This window comes from Macaca thibetana, chromosome 3 (genome assembly GCF_024542745.1).
Source record: "Macaca thibetana thibetana isolate TM-01 chromosome 3, ASM2454274v1, whole genome shotgun sequence".
In the NCBI taxonomy this organism is placed as follows: Eukaryota; Metazoa; Chordata; class Mammalia; order Primates; family Cercopithecidae; genus Macaca; species Macaca thibetana.
Window position 1 is genome coordinate 56582060 of NC_065580.1, and position 15107 is coordinate 56597166.

A 15107-nucleotide genomic window follows, 5' to 3' on the forward strand; every position below is an offset into this window, starting at 1 on the left:
AACTCTGTAAGTTAAATCTATAGATACTTTCCAATTAGCAATAACTAAAAAGCAAATAAACACACTTTGGGTAAATACCTCCCTCAGGATTGGTCCACAAGCTTAGAAAAATATATAGGCCAGGATAAAAATATACAATATATAAAAATAACTAGCTAACTTGATATTCACCATTAGCAACTTTCTTCAGGAAATATATATCCTGTAAGTATACAGATATAGAATGAACTAATAAAAATTGATTCAATGGTAATCTCAGCCGGGCATGGTAGCTCACACCTATAATTCCCACACTTTGGGAAGCTGAGGCGGGTGGATCGCTTGAGCTCAGAAGTTCAAGACTACCCTGGGCAACATGGTGAAACCCCATCTCTAAAAAAAATACACAAATTAGCTAGGCATGATGGAACACGCCTGTAGTCCCAGCTACTTGGTGGGCTGAGGAGGAAGGATCACCTGAGACCATGAGGTTGAAGCTGCAGTGAGCAGTATTCATGCCACCGCATGTGACAAAGGGAGACCCTGTCCCCAAAAAATTACTAATAACACTGTTAAGAGCTATCTAATTTGCTACTATTTGGAAAAAGTTATCATGTAAAAGTAACAAAGAAGACATGAAAAGTACCTTTATGAATGTAAAACACTGAATATGTGATTTGTTCCCAAGAGGCACACTTCGGGCTGTAACATACACACAAACTTCCTAGAAGAAAGTATAGTAGAGTTTAATCTATGTCATAAATAAAGTTTCCTAAACCACTTAAACTTACTTCTATTCCTTTAGATGTCCTGCCTCATCTTACCTCACAGATTATTCCCAAGTCCTAGAAGTGGTCTATTAACAAGTTGCTAAGAAATTTCAAAGCAGTAATTTTTTAGCGCACACTATAAGCAATGTATTGTGGCAGGCTATTGAAGGATAGGAAAATGAACACAGATATACTCCTGCATATGAAATCATGGGGTTCTAGACAGTTTCCAAAGCCTCATGAGATTCTCCTAATATGCATGCATTGTCCTTCCTTATCTAGTTTGTCACCTTCTAATTATTACTAACAGCTATGAACACCAGTTTATCAAAAACTGTGTTCATTTCACAGAAAGTTTCCAGTCTCTCGTTTATCTTGATTGAAAGGAAAAGTGTGATCTATCTTATGGGTCAGTAAAAACAAATGTGGCGTATGAGTCCATATCCATCCATAATTGAGTCACTGAAGGCATTGGCCCAAGGCCAAAGGAGAGCTCTTAGTATAGAACGGCCTTTCCAGGTAAGTCTTGACCCCCTTCACTTACCCCATCACTCCAGAACACCCTCAGCTTTCCCCACCTCTCTCAATGTGTGAAACTGTACATTATCTCTAGCAGCTGCTGCTGTATGGACTAATGTCCATCAGTGACCTACATACAAATGAGGACAATATGCTTAAACACATATGTCTATTCTAATGTATTTATTTGATTAACTGAAATAGGAGATTGACAGGTAGAAAGTAACTCAAAAAGGAGTCAGGAAACCTGAGTTCTAGCCTCAGAGCTAATGTTAACTAGCTGTGTGAACTCAATCGCTACTCTACTTCAGTGGATTTCAGTATTTCCTCTACTTTACCCCATTAGTTTCTTTATCAAAGAATCATGGTATAAAAAAAGTCAATTTCCTCTAAGAGGGCTATTTAAGGACGTTTATAAGCATTCTGTTATAATATTTGTCAATTGTGACTTTTTAATGACATTTAACACTGCAAAGTATTGTCAGTAGTACATTTTATTGCAATTATCTTAAACACAAAATAGCAAAAAATAATTACTTCATCAGATAACATGGTAACAATTCTATTAGATGTAAAATGACCGTTACCTTACTGAGCACACAATAACAACTTTTCTTTACAATTACAGCCAACTCACTGAGAATAAAAGTAATCTATCACTAAAGTATAAACAAAATAATAATTATGAGAGTTACAAAAGTCTCATATACCACTTGGACTGCTTTCATACAGTAAACATTATCAGCAAAAAACTACTGGTTTATCCATTGTTTTATATACTATAATCACAAGGAACATGAAATTGCTTTTAAAAAGACAGACTATAGACTCTCTAGTAATAAATAAAAATTAAAACAAGGCACCATAATTTTCCTTTAGAAGTAGTTTTTTTGTTTTTTTTTAGTAACAGGCTTAATTCACTTTATTTTTCTTGTATAAAAACCGTATGTTGTAGCCACAGCTGGAGCCTGGGTCCGCTGCACAGAGACTCTGCTGTGGGTCTTGACAAGGTGGTCAGTGAATTCCTGATAGGGAGACTTGGTAAACACAGTCTGCTTCCAGAGGTCAGGGGTCAGGTAGCTGTAGGTCTTAGAGATGGCATCAAAGGTGGCCTTGGCGAAGTTGCCCAGGGTGGCAGTGCAGCCCCGGGCTGAGGTGTAGCAGTCATCAATACCAGCCATCATGAGCAGCTTCTTGGGCACAGGCGCTGAGACGATGCCAGTGCCCCTGGGTGCAGGGATGAGGCGCACCAGCACAGAGCCCAGCGGCCTGTCACCTTGCACAGGACGGTGTGGGGCTTGCTGATCTTGTTCCCCCAGTAGCCTCTGCGCACCGGGACAATGGAGAGTTTGGCCAGGATGATGGCCCCACGGATGGCAGTGGCCACCTCCTTGGAGCACTTAACACCCAGGCCGACGTGGCCATTGTAGTCCCCCATAGCAACAAACGCCTTGAACCTGGTGCGCTGGCCAGCACAGGTCTGCTTCTGCACCGGCATAATCTTCAAAACCTCGTCTTTGAGAGAGGCCCCCAAGAAAAAGTCAATGATCTCAGATTCCTTAATGGGCAGGGAGAAGAGGTAGATCTCCTCCAGGGACTTGATCTTCATGTCCTTGACCAAGCGGCCCAGCTTGGTGACGAGCATCCACTCCTTATCCTTGGCCTTGCCTCCGCGAGCTCCGCGGCCTCGGCCCCGGCCCCGTCCACGGCCGCGACCCCGGCCCCGGCCCCGGCCCCGTCCACGGCCGCGACCCCGGCCCCAGATGCCACTGCCGAAACCTCCGCAGAAGCCACCGCGGTTCCCCACCCCAGGGCCACCAGGGCCTCCGGGCCCCGCCCCCCCGCTGCACCGGCGTCATCCGCCATTTGGTGTTCTCTCGGAGAAGCAGTAGTAGTTTTTTAAATGATAATGAATACTGTCAAGGGAGTATGTGCTTCTTACACAATTCTCAAATAGTAGTGAATGAGTGAACTAATACAATATCTCAGAAAAATTGTTTCACAGAGGATTAAATATATTCATACCTTGCATTCACCTAGTAGTTCTTTTAGGATTCTATCCTGGGAAATGAACATGACAACATAGATCATAACCTCCACTCTAAGAAATTATCTGCACTCCATCCTTTAGAGAATGAAAGTTGTTTTTTCTCACTTGGAAAAAAAAGTGAGATGTAGAATAAATGTACCTAATTATATATTCTAAGAACCATATCCAGAACTTACAAGCAAATATTTCCAAATTGTTAGGCCATGCTTACTTGCCCCACCCAATCCCAAAGGGAAAAACAGACACAGCAAGGTGAAATGGTATGTACTCAGGCTCTGTGAAGCTATCCAACAGAACTTTCTTTGACAATGGAAACGTTATATACCCGTATAGTCCAATATGGTGGCAACTAGCCACATGTAGTCATTGAACACTCAAAATGTGGATAGTACAACTGATGCACTATTTATTTGAGACGAAGTCTCACTCTGTTGCCCGGGCTAGAGTGCAGTGACACAAACATGGCTCACTGCAGCACTGACCTCCCGGGCTCAAGCAATCCTCCCACCTCAGCCTTCCAAATAGCTGGCACTACAGGCGTGTGTCACCATGCCTGGCTAATTTTTTTTTAAGAGATGGAGTCTAGGTTGTCCAGGGTGGTCTTGAACTCCCAGGCTCATGTGATCTTCCTACTTTGGCCTCCCAAAGAGCTGGGATTTCAGGATTTTTTTTTTAATTCTATTTTAGATTCAGGGGTACATGTGAAGGTTTGTTAGATAAACTCCTATCATAGGGGTTTATTTTTACAGATAATTTCATCACCCAGCTATTAAGCCTGGCACTCAATAGTTATTTTTTCTGCTCCACTCCCTCCTCCCACCCTCCACCTTCAAGAAGACGCCAGTGTCTGTTGTTCCCATGTTCATGAGTTCTCATCATTTAGCTCCTACCTGTAAGTAAGAACATGAGGTATTTCATTTTACCGTTCCTGCATTAGTTTGCTAAGGATAACAGCCTCCATCCATCTCTATCCACGTTCCCACAAAAGACATGATCTCATTCTTTTTTATAGCTGCACAGTAATTCACGGTATATATGCACCACATATTCTTTATCCAATCTGTCATTGATGGGCATTTAGGTTGATTCCATGTCTTTGCCATTGTGAAAAACACTGCAGTTAACATTTGCATACATATGTCTTTATGGTAGAATGATTTTTATTCCTCTAGGCATATACCCAGTAGTCAGATTGCTGGGTCCAATGGTAGTTCTGCTGTTAACCTTTGAGGAATCGCCATACTGCTTTCCACAATGGCAGAACTAATTCACACTCTCATCAACAGTGTATAAGTCTTCCCTTTTCTCTGCAACCTTGCCAGCATCTGTTTTTTGTTTATTTGTTTTACTTTTTAATAGCCATTCTGACTGGTATGAGATGGTATCTCATTGTAATATGTATTTGCATTTCTCTAATCCTCAGTAATATTTTTTCATATGCTTGCTGGCCACCTGTCTTCTTTTGTAAAGTATCTGTTCATGTCCTTTGCCCACGTTTTAATGGAGTTGTTTTTGTCTTATAAATTTAAATACCTTGTAGATGCTGGATACTAGGCCTTTGTCAGATGCATAGTTTGCAAATATTTTCTCCCAATTCTGTGGGTCGTTTGGTTTACTCCATCAGTTTCTTTTGCTGTGCAGAAGCTCTTAAGTTTAATTAGATCCCATTTGTCAATTTTTGCTTCTTCTGTGATTGCTTTTGATGTCTTTGTTATGAAATATTTGCCCATTCCTATGTCTAGGATGGTATTGCGTAGGTTTTCTTTCAGGATTTTTATGAACTTGGGGTTTTACATTTAAGTCTTTAATCGATCTTGATTTGATATTTGTATATGTTGTAAGGAAGGGTTCCAGTTTCAATTTTCTATATATGGCTAGCCAGTTATCCCACCACCATTTATTGAGTAGGGAGTCTTTTCCCCATTGCTTTTGTCAGCTTTGTTGAAGATCAGGTAGTCATAGGTGTGCAGCCTTATTTCTGGTTTCGCTATTCTGTTCTATTGGTCTATATGCCTGTTTTGGTACCAGTACCAAACTGTTTTGGTTACTGTAGCCCTGTAGTATAGTTTGCAGTTGGGTAATGTGATACCTCCAGCTTTGTTCTTTTTGCTTAAGTGTGCCTTGGCTATTCAGGCTTTTTTGGTTCCATATGAATCTTAAGATAGTTTTTTCTAGTTCTGTGAAGAATGTTGTTGGTAGTTTGATAGGAATAGCATTGAATCTGTACATTGCTTTGGGCAGTATGGCCATTTTAATGATATTGATTCTTCCTATCCATGAGCATGTTTTTCCATTTGTAACTTCTGATTTCTTTGAGCAGTACTTTGTAATTCTCATTGTAGACCGCTTTAACTTCCCCTTGCCGGTTAGCTGTATTCCTAGGTATTTTATTCTTTCTGTGGCAATTGTGAATGGGATTGCCTTTCTGATTTGGCTCTTGACTTCACTCTTGTTGGTGTAAAGAAATGCTACAGATTTCTGTACATTGATTTTGTATCCTGAAAGTTTGTTGATGTTGTTCATCAGTTGAAGGAGCTTTTGGGCTGAGACTATGGGGTTTTCTGTAGCATCATGCCATCTGCAAACAGGGATAGCCTGACTTCCTCTCTTCCTATTTAGGATGCTCACTTGCCTGATTGCTCTGGCTAGGACTCCCAATACTATGTTGGATAGGAGTGGTGAGAGGGGGCATCCTTGTCTTGTGCCAGTTTTCAAGGGAAATGCTACCAGTTTTGGCCCATTCAGTATGATGCTGGCTATGGGTTTGTCGTAGATGGCTATTATTTTGAGGTTTTCCTTCAATACCTAGTTTACTGAGAGTTTTTAACATGAAGGGGTATTGTGTTTTATCAAAAGCCTTTTCTGCATCTATTGAGATAAACATGTGGTTTTTGTCTTTAATTCTGTTTATGTGATGAATCACATTTATTGAATTGTATATGTTGAACCAACCTTGCCTCCCAGGGATGAAATCTACTTGATTGTGGTAGATTAAGTTTTTGACATGTTATTGGATTCAGTTTCCATGTATTTTGTTGATTTTTGCATCAGCACTCATCAAGGATATTGGCCTGAAGTTTTCTTTTGTTCTTATGTCTCTGACAGGTTTTTGGTATCAGGATGATGCTGGCCTCATAGAATGAACTGGGGAAGAGTCCATCTTCCTCAATTTTTTGAAAGGGTTTCAGTAGGAATGGTACCAGCTTTTCTTTGTACATCTGGTAGAATTCAGTTGTGAATCCATCAGGTCCTGAGCTTTTTTCGGTTGGTAGGCTATGTATTACTGATTCAATTTGGGAGCTTACTATTGGTCTGTTCAGGGAATCAATTTCTTCCTGGTTCAGACTTGGGAGGCTGTATGTGTCCAGGAATTTATCTGTCTCTTCTAGGTTTTCTAGTTTGTGTGTATAGAGGTATTCTTAGTAGTTTCTGATTATTTTTATTTCTGAGGGGTCAGTGGTAACATCCTATTCGTCATTTCTAATTGTGTTTATTTGGATCTTCTCTCTTGTCTTCTTAGTCTAGCATGGGTTCCTGGAGTTGTACATTTACTCACCACTTCCCTGAGTGGCAGAGGTTCCCCTGGCCCTGTGTCACTCCTAGGTGGGCTGTCATCCTGCCTTGCTTTTCGCCATTCTCCATGGGTCAAGCTGTTTCCTTGATTAGTCCCAATGTGAACATCTGGATGATTCAGTTGAAGGTCCTGCATTTGCTCCCCGCTTTTGTTCTTCCTTGTGACAGTGGCTCACATTAGCTGCTTCTAGTCAGTCCAGGATTTTTTTCTTTAATTTTAATTAATGTAAATTTAAATAGCCGTATGTGGCTAGTGGCTGCCATACTGGACAACACAGCTCTAGAGCACTGGTTCTTAACCCTGACAGCACATTAAACTTACTCGGGATCACAGATGCCCAGGTTCCACCTCAGAAGAATTAAGTCAGAATCTCTGGGGGTGTGAGACTCAGGTATTTGTATTTTTTAAAGCTCACTAAATGATTCTAACGTGAACCCAGGTTGAGAACCACTTTTGAAATCAGCAGATTTGGATGTGAATCCTGCTTTTGGTTTACTAAGTCTATTGCCTCAGGCAAGTTAATTAAATTATCTAAGCCTCAGTTTCCTCATCTGTAAATAAAGAAAATATAGAACTTATTTCATAGGGTTCTTGTGAGATAATTATATAAGATATTGTGTATAAAGAGATTGTTATTGTTAGATTGTTAGTTGCAAAGAAGTTATATCTGGCTATAAAGGTTAGCTGGTATTATTACTCCATAACAGTCTTGCTGCTATTTACAAGCTGGAGGAAGTCACAGTTTGAAAAAAATAAAGCATGCTCTTAAGGGTGTATCCAAAGATTTTTAATGAAATTCATCAATGATGAAGATAACATCTCAACGTTGGCTAGCCTTGGGGAAATCATTTGGACAATGAAAACTATCATGGACAAAGTTTTCCAAGGGAAATTATCTCATTGGAGCAATTATTAAAAGGCTCTATAAAATGCTAAAACATAGGCCTAATATGGGAACTTGTGAAGAGCAACTCTTGCAGTTATATGAATAGGAAGGAGAATTTACACACTTCCCTACTCACTACCCTCCCAATACGTGGTGCACGAGAAAGAATTATAGCCACTGACTTAGAACACACAAGAGCACTACAGCTTCAGAGCTGACTATTAGACAGGGAAATAGTAAGATATGCTTTCAATGCTTAGAAAGTCTGATTTATCCTTTTTATTCGAAAAATCTATATAAACTCATGTTAAATAATACACAAGTGGCCTGACAGCAGCAGTGGCAGCAGCACTTTTGCCCACCACCAATCTCATGGGCACACCCATCACCCAGATCGTAACCTCTAGTTCCTTGGAAGACAGCCGTCTTTATTTCTTAGTGCTGGGAAATTCAGGACAAATGTTTTCAAGAATATAAAAAGTAATGCTGAAAGGACAAAATAGCTTCTGATGACCAAAATGTGACAGCAAAATGTCAAATATTATTATATCATCATCATTAATGTAAATAGTTGAAATAAGTTTGTATAAGGGCCTAAGTTTATCAGCATTCCTCTCCTGAACCACAGTTTCTGGCCTCCATGGCACTGGAGAATTCAGCTTTCTACTATAGAGGGAGTCACATATAGCTTAGACTCTTTGCTTCCTTCTCCAATACTATTTTGCTGGAATAGATTTTGTTTAACAACAAAGGTTTAAAAAAAAAAACCACTTTTGAAGAGTAATATGGGAAACACATGAACAATTTATTAGTCAAAAAACAAAAGGTTGCTTCTCTGGCTTGTTTCATCTTAAATCTGGAAGCATCTCATTTGAAACAGGCTTTTTTTTTTTATTTTTTCAAAGCTGATTGTGAAGAGTGAAGTTTGTTTTCTACCCTTCCACACACTGCTGAGAAGGGGAAAAAACAGACTCTTCCACATTTTATGTCAGATAAACCTAACATTTTATTAAATACGTCATAATTAGCCCCATTTATAACTTACAGCTGGTAATGGTCATGAGAAATGCCTGTGGAAATATAAAAAGGAATAAAAAGCCACACAGGAGTAAAGCCTAAAATGATCGTTCATAACCAACAGATTTAAAGTAAAGTACCAGGGGCCGGGCGTGGTGGCTCACGCCTGTAATCCCAGCACTTTGGGAGGCTGCGGTGGGCGGATCATCTGAGGTCAGGAGTTCGAGACTAGCGTGGCCAACATGGCGAAACCCTGTCTCCACTAAAAAAATAAAAAAAATTAGCCCGTCATGGTGGTGTGTGCCTGTAATCCCAGCTACTCAGAAGGCTGAGGCAAGAGAATCACTTGAACCCAGGAGGCGGAGGTTGCAGTGAGCTGAGATTGCTCCATTGCACTCCAGCCTGGGCAACAGAGCAGAACAAGACTCCGCCTCATTCATAAATAAATAAAGCAAAGTACCAGGGAAGAACCCACCCTGATCCCTCCATGTGAGCTCTGGATCCCATTCCACCTTCTAAGCAAATTCATTGTACCAGTTATTCCTCTCTGCTATGTATTGTCCTGTTTCCTCTCCACTCAATATATGCTGTAAGCATTCAAACATCCTAGAGTCTCTACTGTCTTAAAATATTCCCTAAATCCTATTTCCCTGTCCAGCTGCTGCCTCTCTCATGTCTACACATACTGCTATGACTTTTTTCAATTCTCATATGCCACTTAACCCAGCATATTCAAGATTTCACCTCAATTCCACAACACAAACAGCTCACAGTAATCTTCATGCTACTAGACACAGTGGACTCCACCTCTCACTACCTATTCAGTCATTTCTTTGTGAAACTACCCTGTGCCTTCAGCTACTACAATACCACACTTGTTTTGGTTTTTGCTTTCTCTCTCTCCATTCTTTTTTCCTTTTCCTTTGGATGTTCCACCTAACCTTTACATATTTATGTTCCCAGATCTTATTCATAAGTGTCTTCCCTCCTGACCAAATACTCCCCCCATGGCTTCAAATGCCAGCTATATTCTAACAGTTTCCACATTTATTCATTGCCAGTCCTGACCCCTCTTCTAAGCTCCAGATCTTTTAGTCAACATGTCCAAAACAAAACTCACAATCTTCCTAAGCTCCATCAAAACCCCTATACCTCAGTAAACTACACTACTGTTCACTCATTTACCGATGCCAGAAACCTGAGAACCATTCCTCTTCCGTGTAATTTATAGCAAATTATCTTAATTTCATCTCTAAAATGCATCCCAATCCCATCTAGTTCTTTTCACCTGTACTGCCCATCCTAGTTCATCCTTATTTCAAATGTAGGACTAGACTTAACTGCTTATCTTCCCACTTTTTCTCTTGCCTCCTCCAACCCATCCTCCATCTTTTGTCATTTTTTTTTTTTTTTTTTTTTTTGACGGAGTCTCTCAATATTACCACTCTATTGCCCATGCTGGAGTGCAGTGGTATGACCTCAGCTTATTGCAACCTCTGCCTCTTGGGTTCAAGTGATTCTCCTGCCTCAGCCTCTGAGTAGCTGGGACTACAGGCATGAACCACCACACCCAGCTAATTTTTTGTATTTTTACTAGAGATGGGGTTTTGCCATGTTGGCCAGGCTGCTCTCAAACTCCTGACCTCAGGTGATCCACCTGCCTTGGCCTCCCAAAGTGCTGGGATTACAGGCATAAGCCACCGTACCCGACCCAATCCATCCTCCATACAGCAGCCACAGTGATCTTTTGAAAATATGTATCTAATCATGTCATTGCCTGCACAGATGCTTTGGTGAAGGAGTATCAGTGAATCCTAAAACTGACAGGTGAAAGGCTGAGAATAGAATAGTCACATGGTGACAAAGTACCCTCCTACAAATTACTAATTCAGAGGTTAAAATGTGCCTTCATAAGGGAGACATACAGTGGTTACCACTTAAGCAAATGACCAGACTTAGCATCACTAACAGTAGGACATCTTGACATTATAGGCCTCCTGATCTGATAAAAGCGAAGTTCACAACATCACCTATGAAGTATTCTCACTAAAAATGCTTAACTTATGTCTAACTGTGCCTTTACTCAGTTGTGCGGAGCTTCCAATTTACAGGAAATGTATAGAGGAAAAAGTTAAATGCCTATGTAAGTAAACAATTGGATAAATCCAGAATGTGGATCATTCCACAAGACAAATGGGCTGGACTCTTCAATATGTCAATGAAAAGAAAGGCAGGGAGTACGATGTAAGAATTGTTGTACATTAACAGACTATGAATTTAAACAGCCAAATGTAATGCATGAATCTTGATGGAATCCTGACTTAAAAAGTTATATACATACATATTTATTTATATATACACACATATATATGCACATGACATTTTTGAAGAAATTATGAAAATTTGAATAGAAAATAAAGTTTATTGACTAATGTGATAATTTATTTCAGTAATAAGGGAACAGAGATTATGTAGAAGTGTCCTTAATCAAAGGAGGTGTGTGCTAAATTATCTAGTGGTTAGGTGTTACGATGTCTGCAACCTCCTTTTGAATGGACTTGGTCAAAAAATAAAACGATACCTATATATAGTGAGAATGATAAAGCAAATACTATAAATATGATTGTATAAGTAAAAGGTACATGGATGTTCATTATATTTTTGAACTTTACAGTGAGCTTGTGCATTCTCAAAATAAATTGTATAGTAACAAAACATACCCTTCAATGACTTCTCATCATTCTTAGGATAAAGTCTAAAATCCTCCCATGATCCACAAGGTCCCATATGGCCTGGCCCCTGCCTACCTCTCCAGCTTTCTCTCTCTCACTCACTCTACTTCAGTGACATGGTCTTAGTTCATACATAACCTTCAAGTCTCCACTGAAATACCACCTCCTTGAGCTCTCTAGGACTGGTGTATGAAGGGATGAGTACAGCTGAGGGATACCTGAGGTGGACAGGAAAAGGGGGAATGGATTATGCAGGAATGAAGTGGTAAAGGGGGCAATTTTCAGGACTAAGAATGGAATGGGATGGAATAACTTGGAAGGAGGCAGAAACAAAGATGGACTGGCTGAACTAGAACATGGCTGAAGATACTAGTATCTTCTATTAAACCTCCATCATAAGTTTTCATGACTTTCTATAACGCTCATTCATAATATGATTTTATTTAAATACTAAGTGTGCACTTGTGTAATGTCTAAAATCTGCGCCAAATAGTAACCTTTACGCTAATAAAGATTAGGGCAGTTTTACTTATCATATCCCCAACACCTAGCAAACAGTAAGTGCTCAATAAATGTTGGCCTAATGGGTGAATATCCCACAATAATTTGACTTCAAAGGAATACAATTTTAGTCCAAATGCTACTTAAGTAGTAAATGTCCATTAAAGTTGAGATATTAAAAATGGCTACTACATGTAGTTATCAGAGCTGATGATTTAGATGATTATTAAGGTTAATGAGCAGTTTTTCACCAGATTTATTGAATGTAATCATATTCATCTTCTCTCATCTTTAGGTATTCTTCTTTTCCCTCTGCTTTTTTTCTATCTATAAAAACTGGTATTAAGAAACAAAATATTTCACATTAATAACTTTATGTCAAGCTCTGATTGTTAACATCAGTAGGCTGCAGCATGGCTCTTAAAGCCAGGTACACAAGTTTAGAACCAAACACATCAGTAAGCCTGACCCAGAAAGCACAGCTATCGCTGTTTGCCATTTGTTAAAAGATGAAGCAGGTGAGAAAATGTAGATTGGTTAAATACAAATCCATCTTCTCTGTTAGAACCATACAAATAATAACTACTAGAAGAAAAATTCTGCTGTTAAGAATAACTGTGGCTTCCTCAATACAGACAGTGTATATTTAAAATTAATGAAGATGATTTGATATATGACAATCCATATGATCACCAACATAAAAATGTAGCTCTGTTCTATATTCAGACTCCATATAGCTAAAGGATGAGTAAATTTTGTCTAGAACTCAAGTACAGTTGAATAAACTGATAAATATAACCCTAGTTTACCTGTACGGTTGGTAAAAACACACAGAGTCAGGTGTTTGGATAATTTTTCTCGGTCTTGATGGTAATCACATCCAAAGTTGACAAGTCTAAGAACACAAAGAATGAGAAATTATTGTATGCATTTAAAAATACATCCCTTCATAAAGGATGTGAGTAACCACTAAATAATATACCCACAGAAATAGAAACACATTCCTGAGAAATTTAAGTAGATAACTTTTTTTTGGTTAATAAATTATGTAGTTTTTTCAAAATACACGGTATATAAATGGCATTAGCCTAATAATAAGGAAAAAATATTACTTTCATCTTACATTTTTATAACTTTTCTGATATAGAGTAATGCACACACTAGTTTCAAAGTAAGCAAAGCTAAATGTTCATACATGACGAAATAAAGCTAGTGAAATACTTAACAGTTCAGGATTATCATTACTCCAATTTAGAAAGATTTTCATGTCTTCTACATATTGATGGCCTTATGCTTATTTTTTCAGAAGCATCTCATGTTTCCGCCACATGTAAAATAGAGTGGAAAAAGGAAAAAACCTTGTCTTTTGTGTAAAAAGGAAAACAGAAAAAAAAAAACAATAAACTCAGCTGAGCTACAAGTGGATTGACCTGTGACATCCTCTTTGATGGCAATAAAAAGGGTTTCGATGTTTGATTCCCAATGTAGCTCTCTGACCCATCGAATCCTTCTATTTAATCACAGGGAGAAGGGTATATCCATATATCAAAATAAATGGGGATGCACTACAGAAATAAATGGCTAAGGAAATCAATACAATTGACTTTATATGTAAAATCCTGGGTTCATGTTTGATAAAGTTGTTTATATTTGCTATGGAGAATGGGAATACAAAAAAAGATGGACACAGTATATCAAACTCTCTTTTTATCTGCATAGCATAAAGTAGGAATAAATATAATCATTTTGCCCACAAGTATCTATAAAAATTAGTAACGACCTATGAATAACTTACTTAAATCCTGAGTTGCTTAATGATACGTCCAAGGGTACTTCAAACTGTCAAAAAAAATCAGAAGAAAATGAACCCACAATGAAAGTGATGACAGTTCTGAAAACCAGAGCAAGCCCAAGTAAACCAGAAAAATATTGTGCTTGCCTAATAATGAAATGTAACCATCATTATCTTCAGAGGTTGTACTCCAAATCCATTGCATAGAAAGTCCATTGAAAATACTCTGGAGTTTACATACAATCATGAGCTTGATGTTTATTTATTTCTTAAAGGGTTAATGCTTGACAAACTTTGTCTTAGATTTGAATATCAAAAACAGGTTGTACAATAGACCAATTGGAAGCAACCATCTTTTACAAGACATAGATGACTGAGTAAGAAAGGAAGGACTGGGTGTCTTTAAAAGGAGAGTAGATGAGCCAACAGAAGCGCAGGATGGGTAAGTGTAATTCTTGCAATGGCATAACAATGTGTATTAGACAGCAACACTAGTCCTACTCAAGAATAGGCCAGCACGGTGGCTCACACCTGTAATTCCAGAACCTTGGGAGGCCAAGGCAAGTGGATTGCTTGAGGTCAGGAGTTCAATACCAGCCTGGCCAACATAGTAAAATCCCATCCCTACTAAAATACAAAAATTAGCTGGTCATGGTGACAGGTGCCTGTAATCCCAGGTACTAGGGAGGCTGAGACAGGATAATTGATTGAATCCAGGAGGCAGAGGGTGCAGTGAGAAGAGATCATGCCACTGCACTCCAGTCAGGGCAACAGAGTGAGACTCTGTCTAAAAAAGAAAAAAACAAAAAAACAAAAAAAAAAAACAAAAAAAACAACACTGTATTGCCCATCACAAAGATATTAAAGACTCTTCACCACAATGCTAACTTTTTAAAAATCTTTTAAAAAATTCAAATTCTTAAATTTACATTTTCCTATTTTTAGAAGTTTTTTCTTTTTTTTCCATTGATGCAACAAATGCTAACGTTCCAAATAGCTTTTTCAGGGGTAATGCTAGATTTTGGTTAAACTATACCCTCTGATTGACTTGTCTCTTTATTCTCAAATCCACCATCCTCACAAGTCCTTTTGGGTCAAATAACTTGTAACCCCTTAAAGCTATCTCTTACAGACCCCAAAAATTATTAGGTTGGTGTAAAAGTAACTGCAGTTCTTGCCATTACTTTTAAATGATTAGAAACCGCAATTACTTTTGCGTCAACCTAATACCTTCTACTAATCCTCACTTACACGTGTTTCTTTGATATGAAGCATTCAGTTAGCGGA

General features: G+C 38.8%; 1 protein-coding gene and 1 pseudogene across 2 annotated transcripts in view; both read right to left on the reverse strand.

The window, feature by feature from the left end:
- The window catches only part of GSAP (gamma-secretase activating protein), a 104688-nt gene that overhangs the window by 49068 nt on the left and 40513 nt on the right, over positions 1-15107 (reverse strand). The window contains exons 11-13 of the mRNA XM_050782746.1: positions 13824-13867; positions 12838-12923; positions 626-703 (exon numbers count right to left, since the gene is read on the reverse strand). Coding sequence (XP_050638703.1) covers positions 626-703; positions 12838-12923; positions 13824-13867 — 208 coding nt within the window. The remainder of the gene's footprint in view (positions 1-625; positions 704-12837; positions 12924-13823; positions 13868-15107) is intronic.
- LOC126949876 (40S ribosomal protein S2-like) lies at positions 625-3149 on the reverse strand (annotated as a pseudogene). The gene has a single exon (XR_007723984.1). The product of XR_007723984.1 is annotated as a 40S ribosomal protein S2-like (transcript).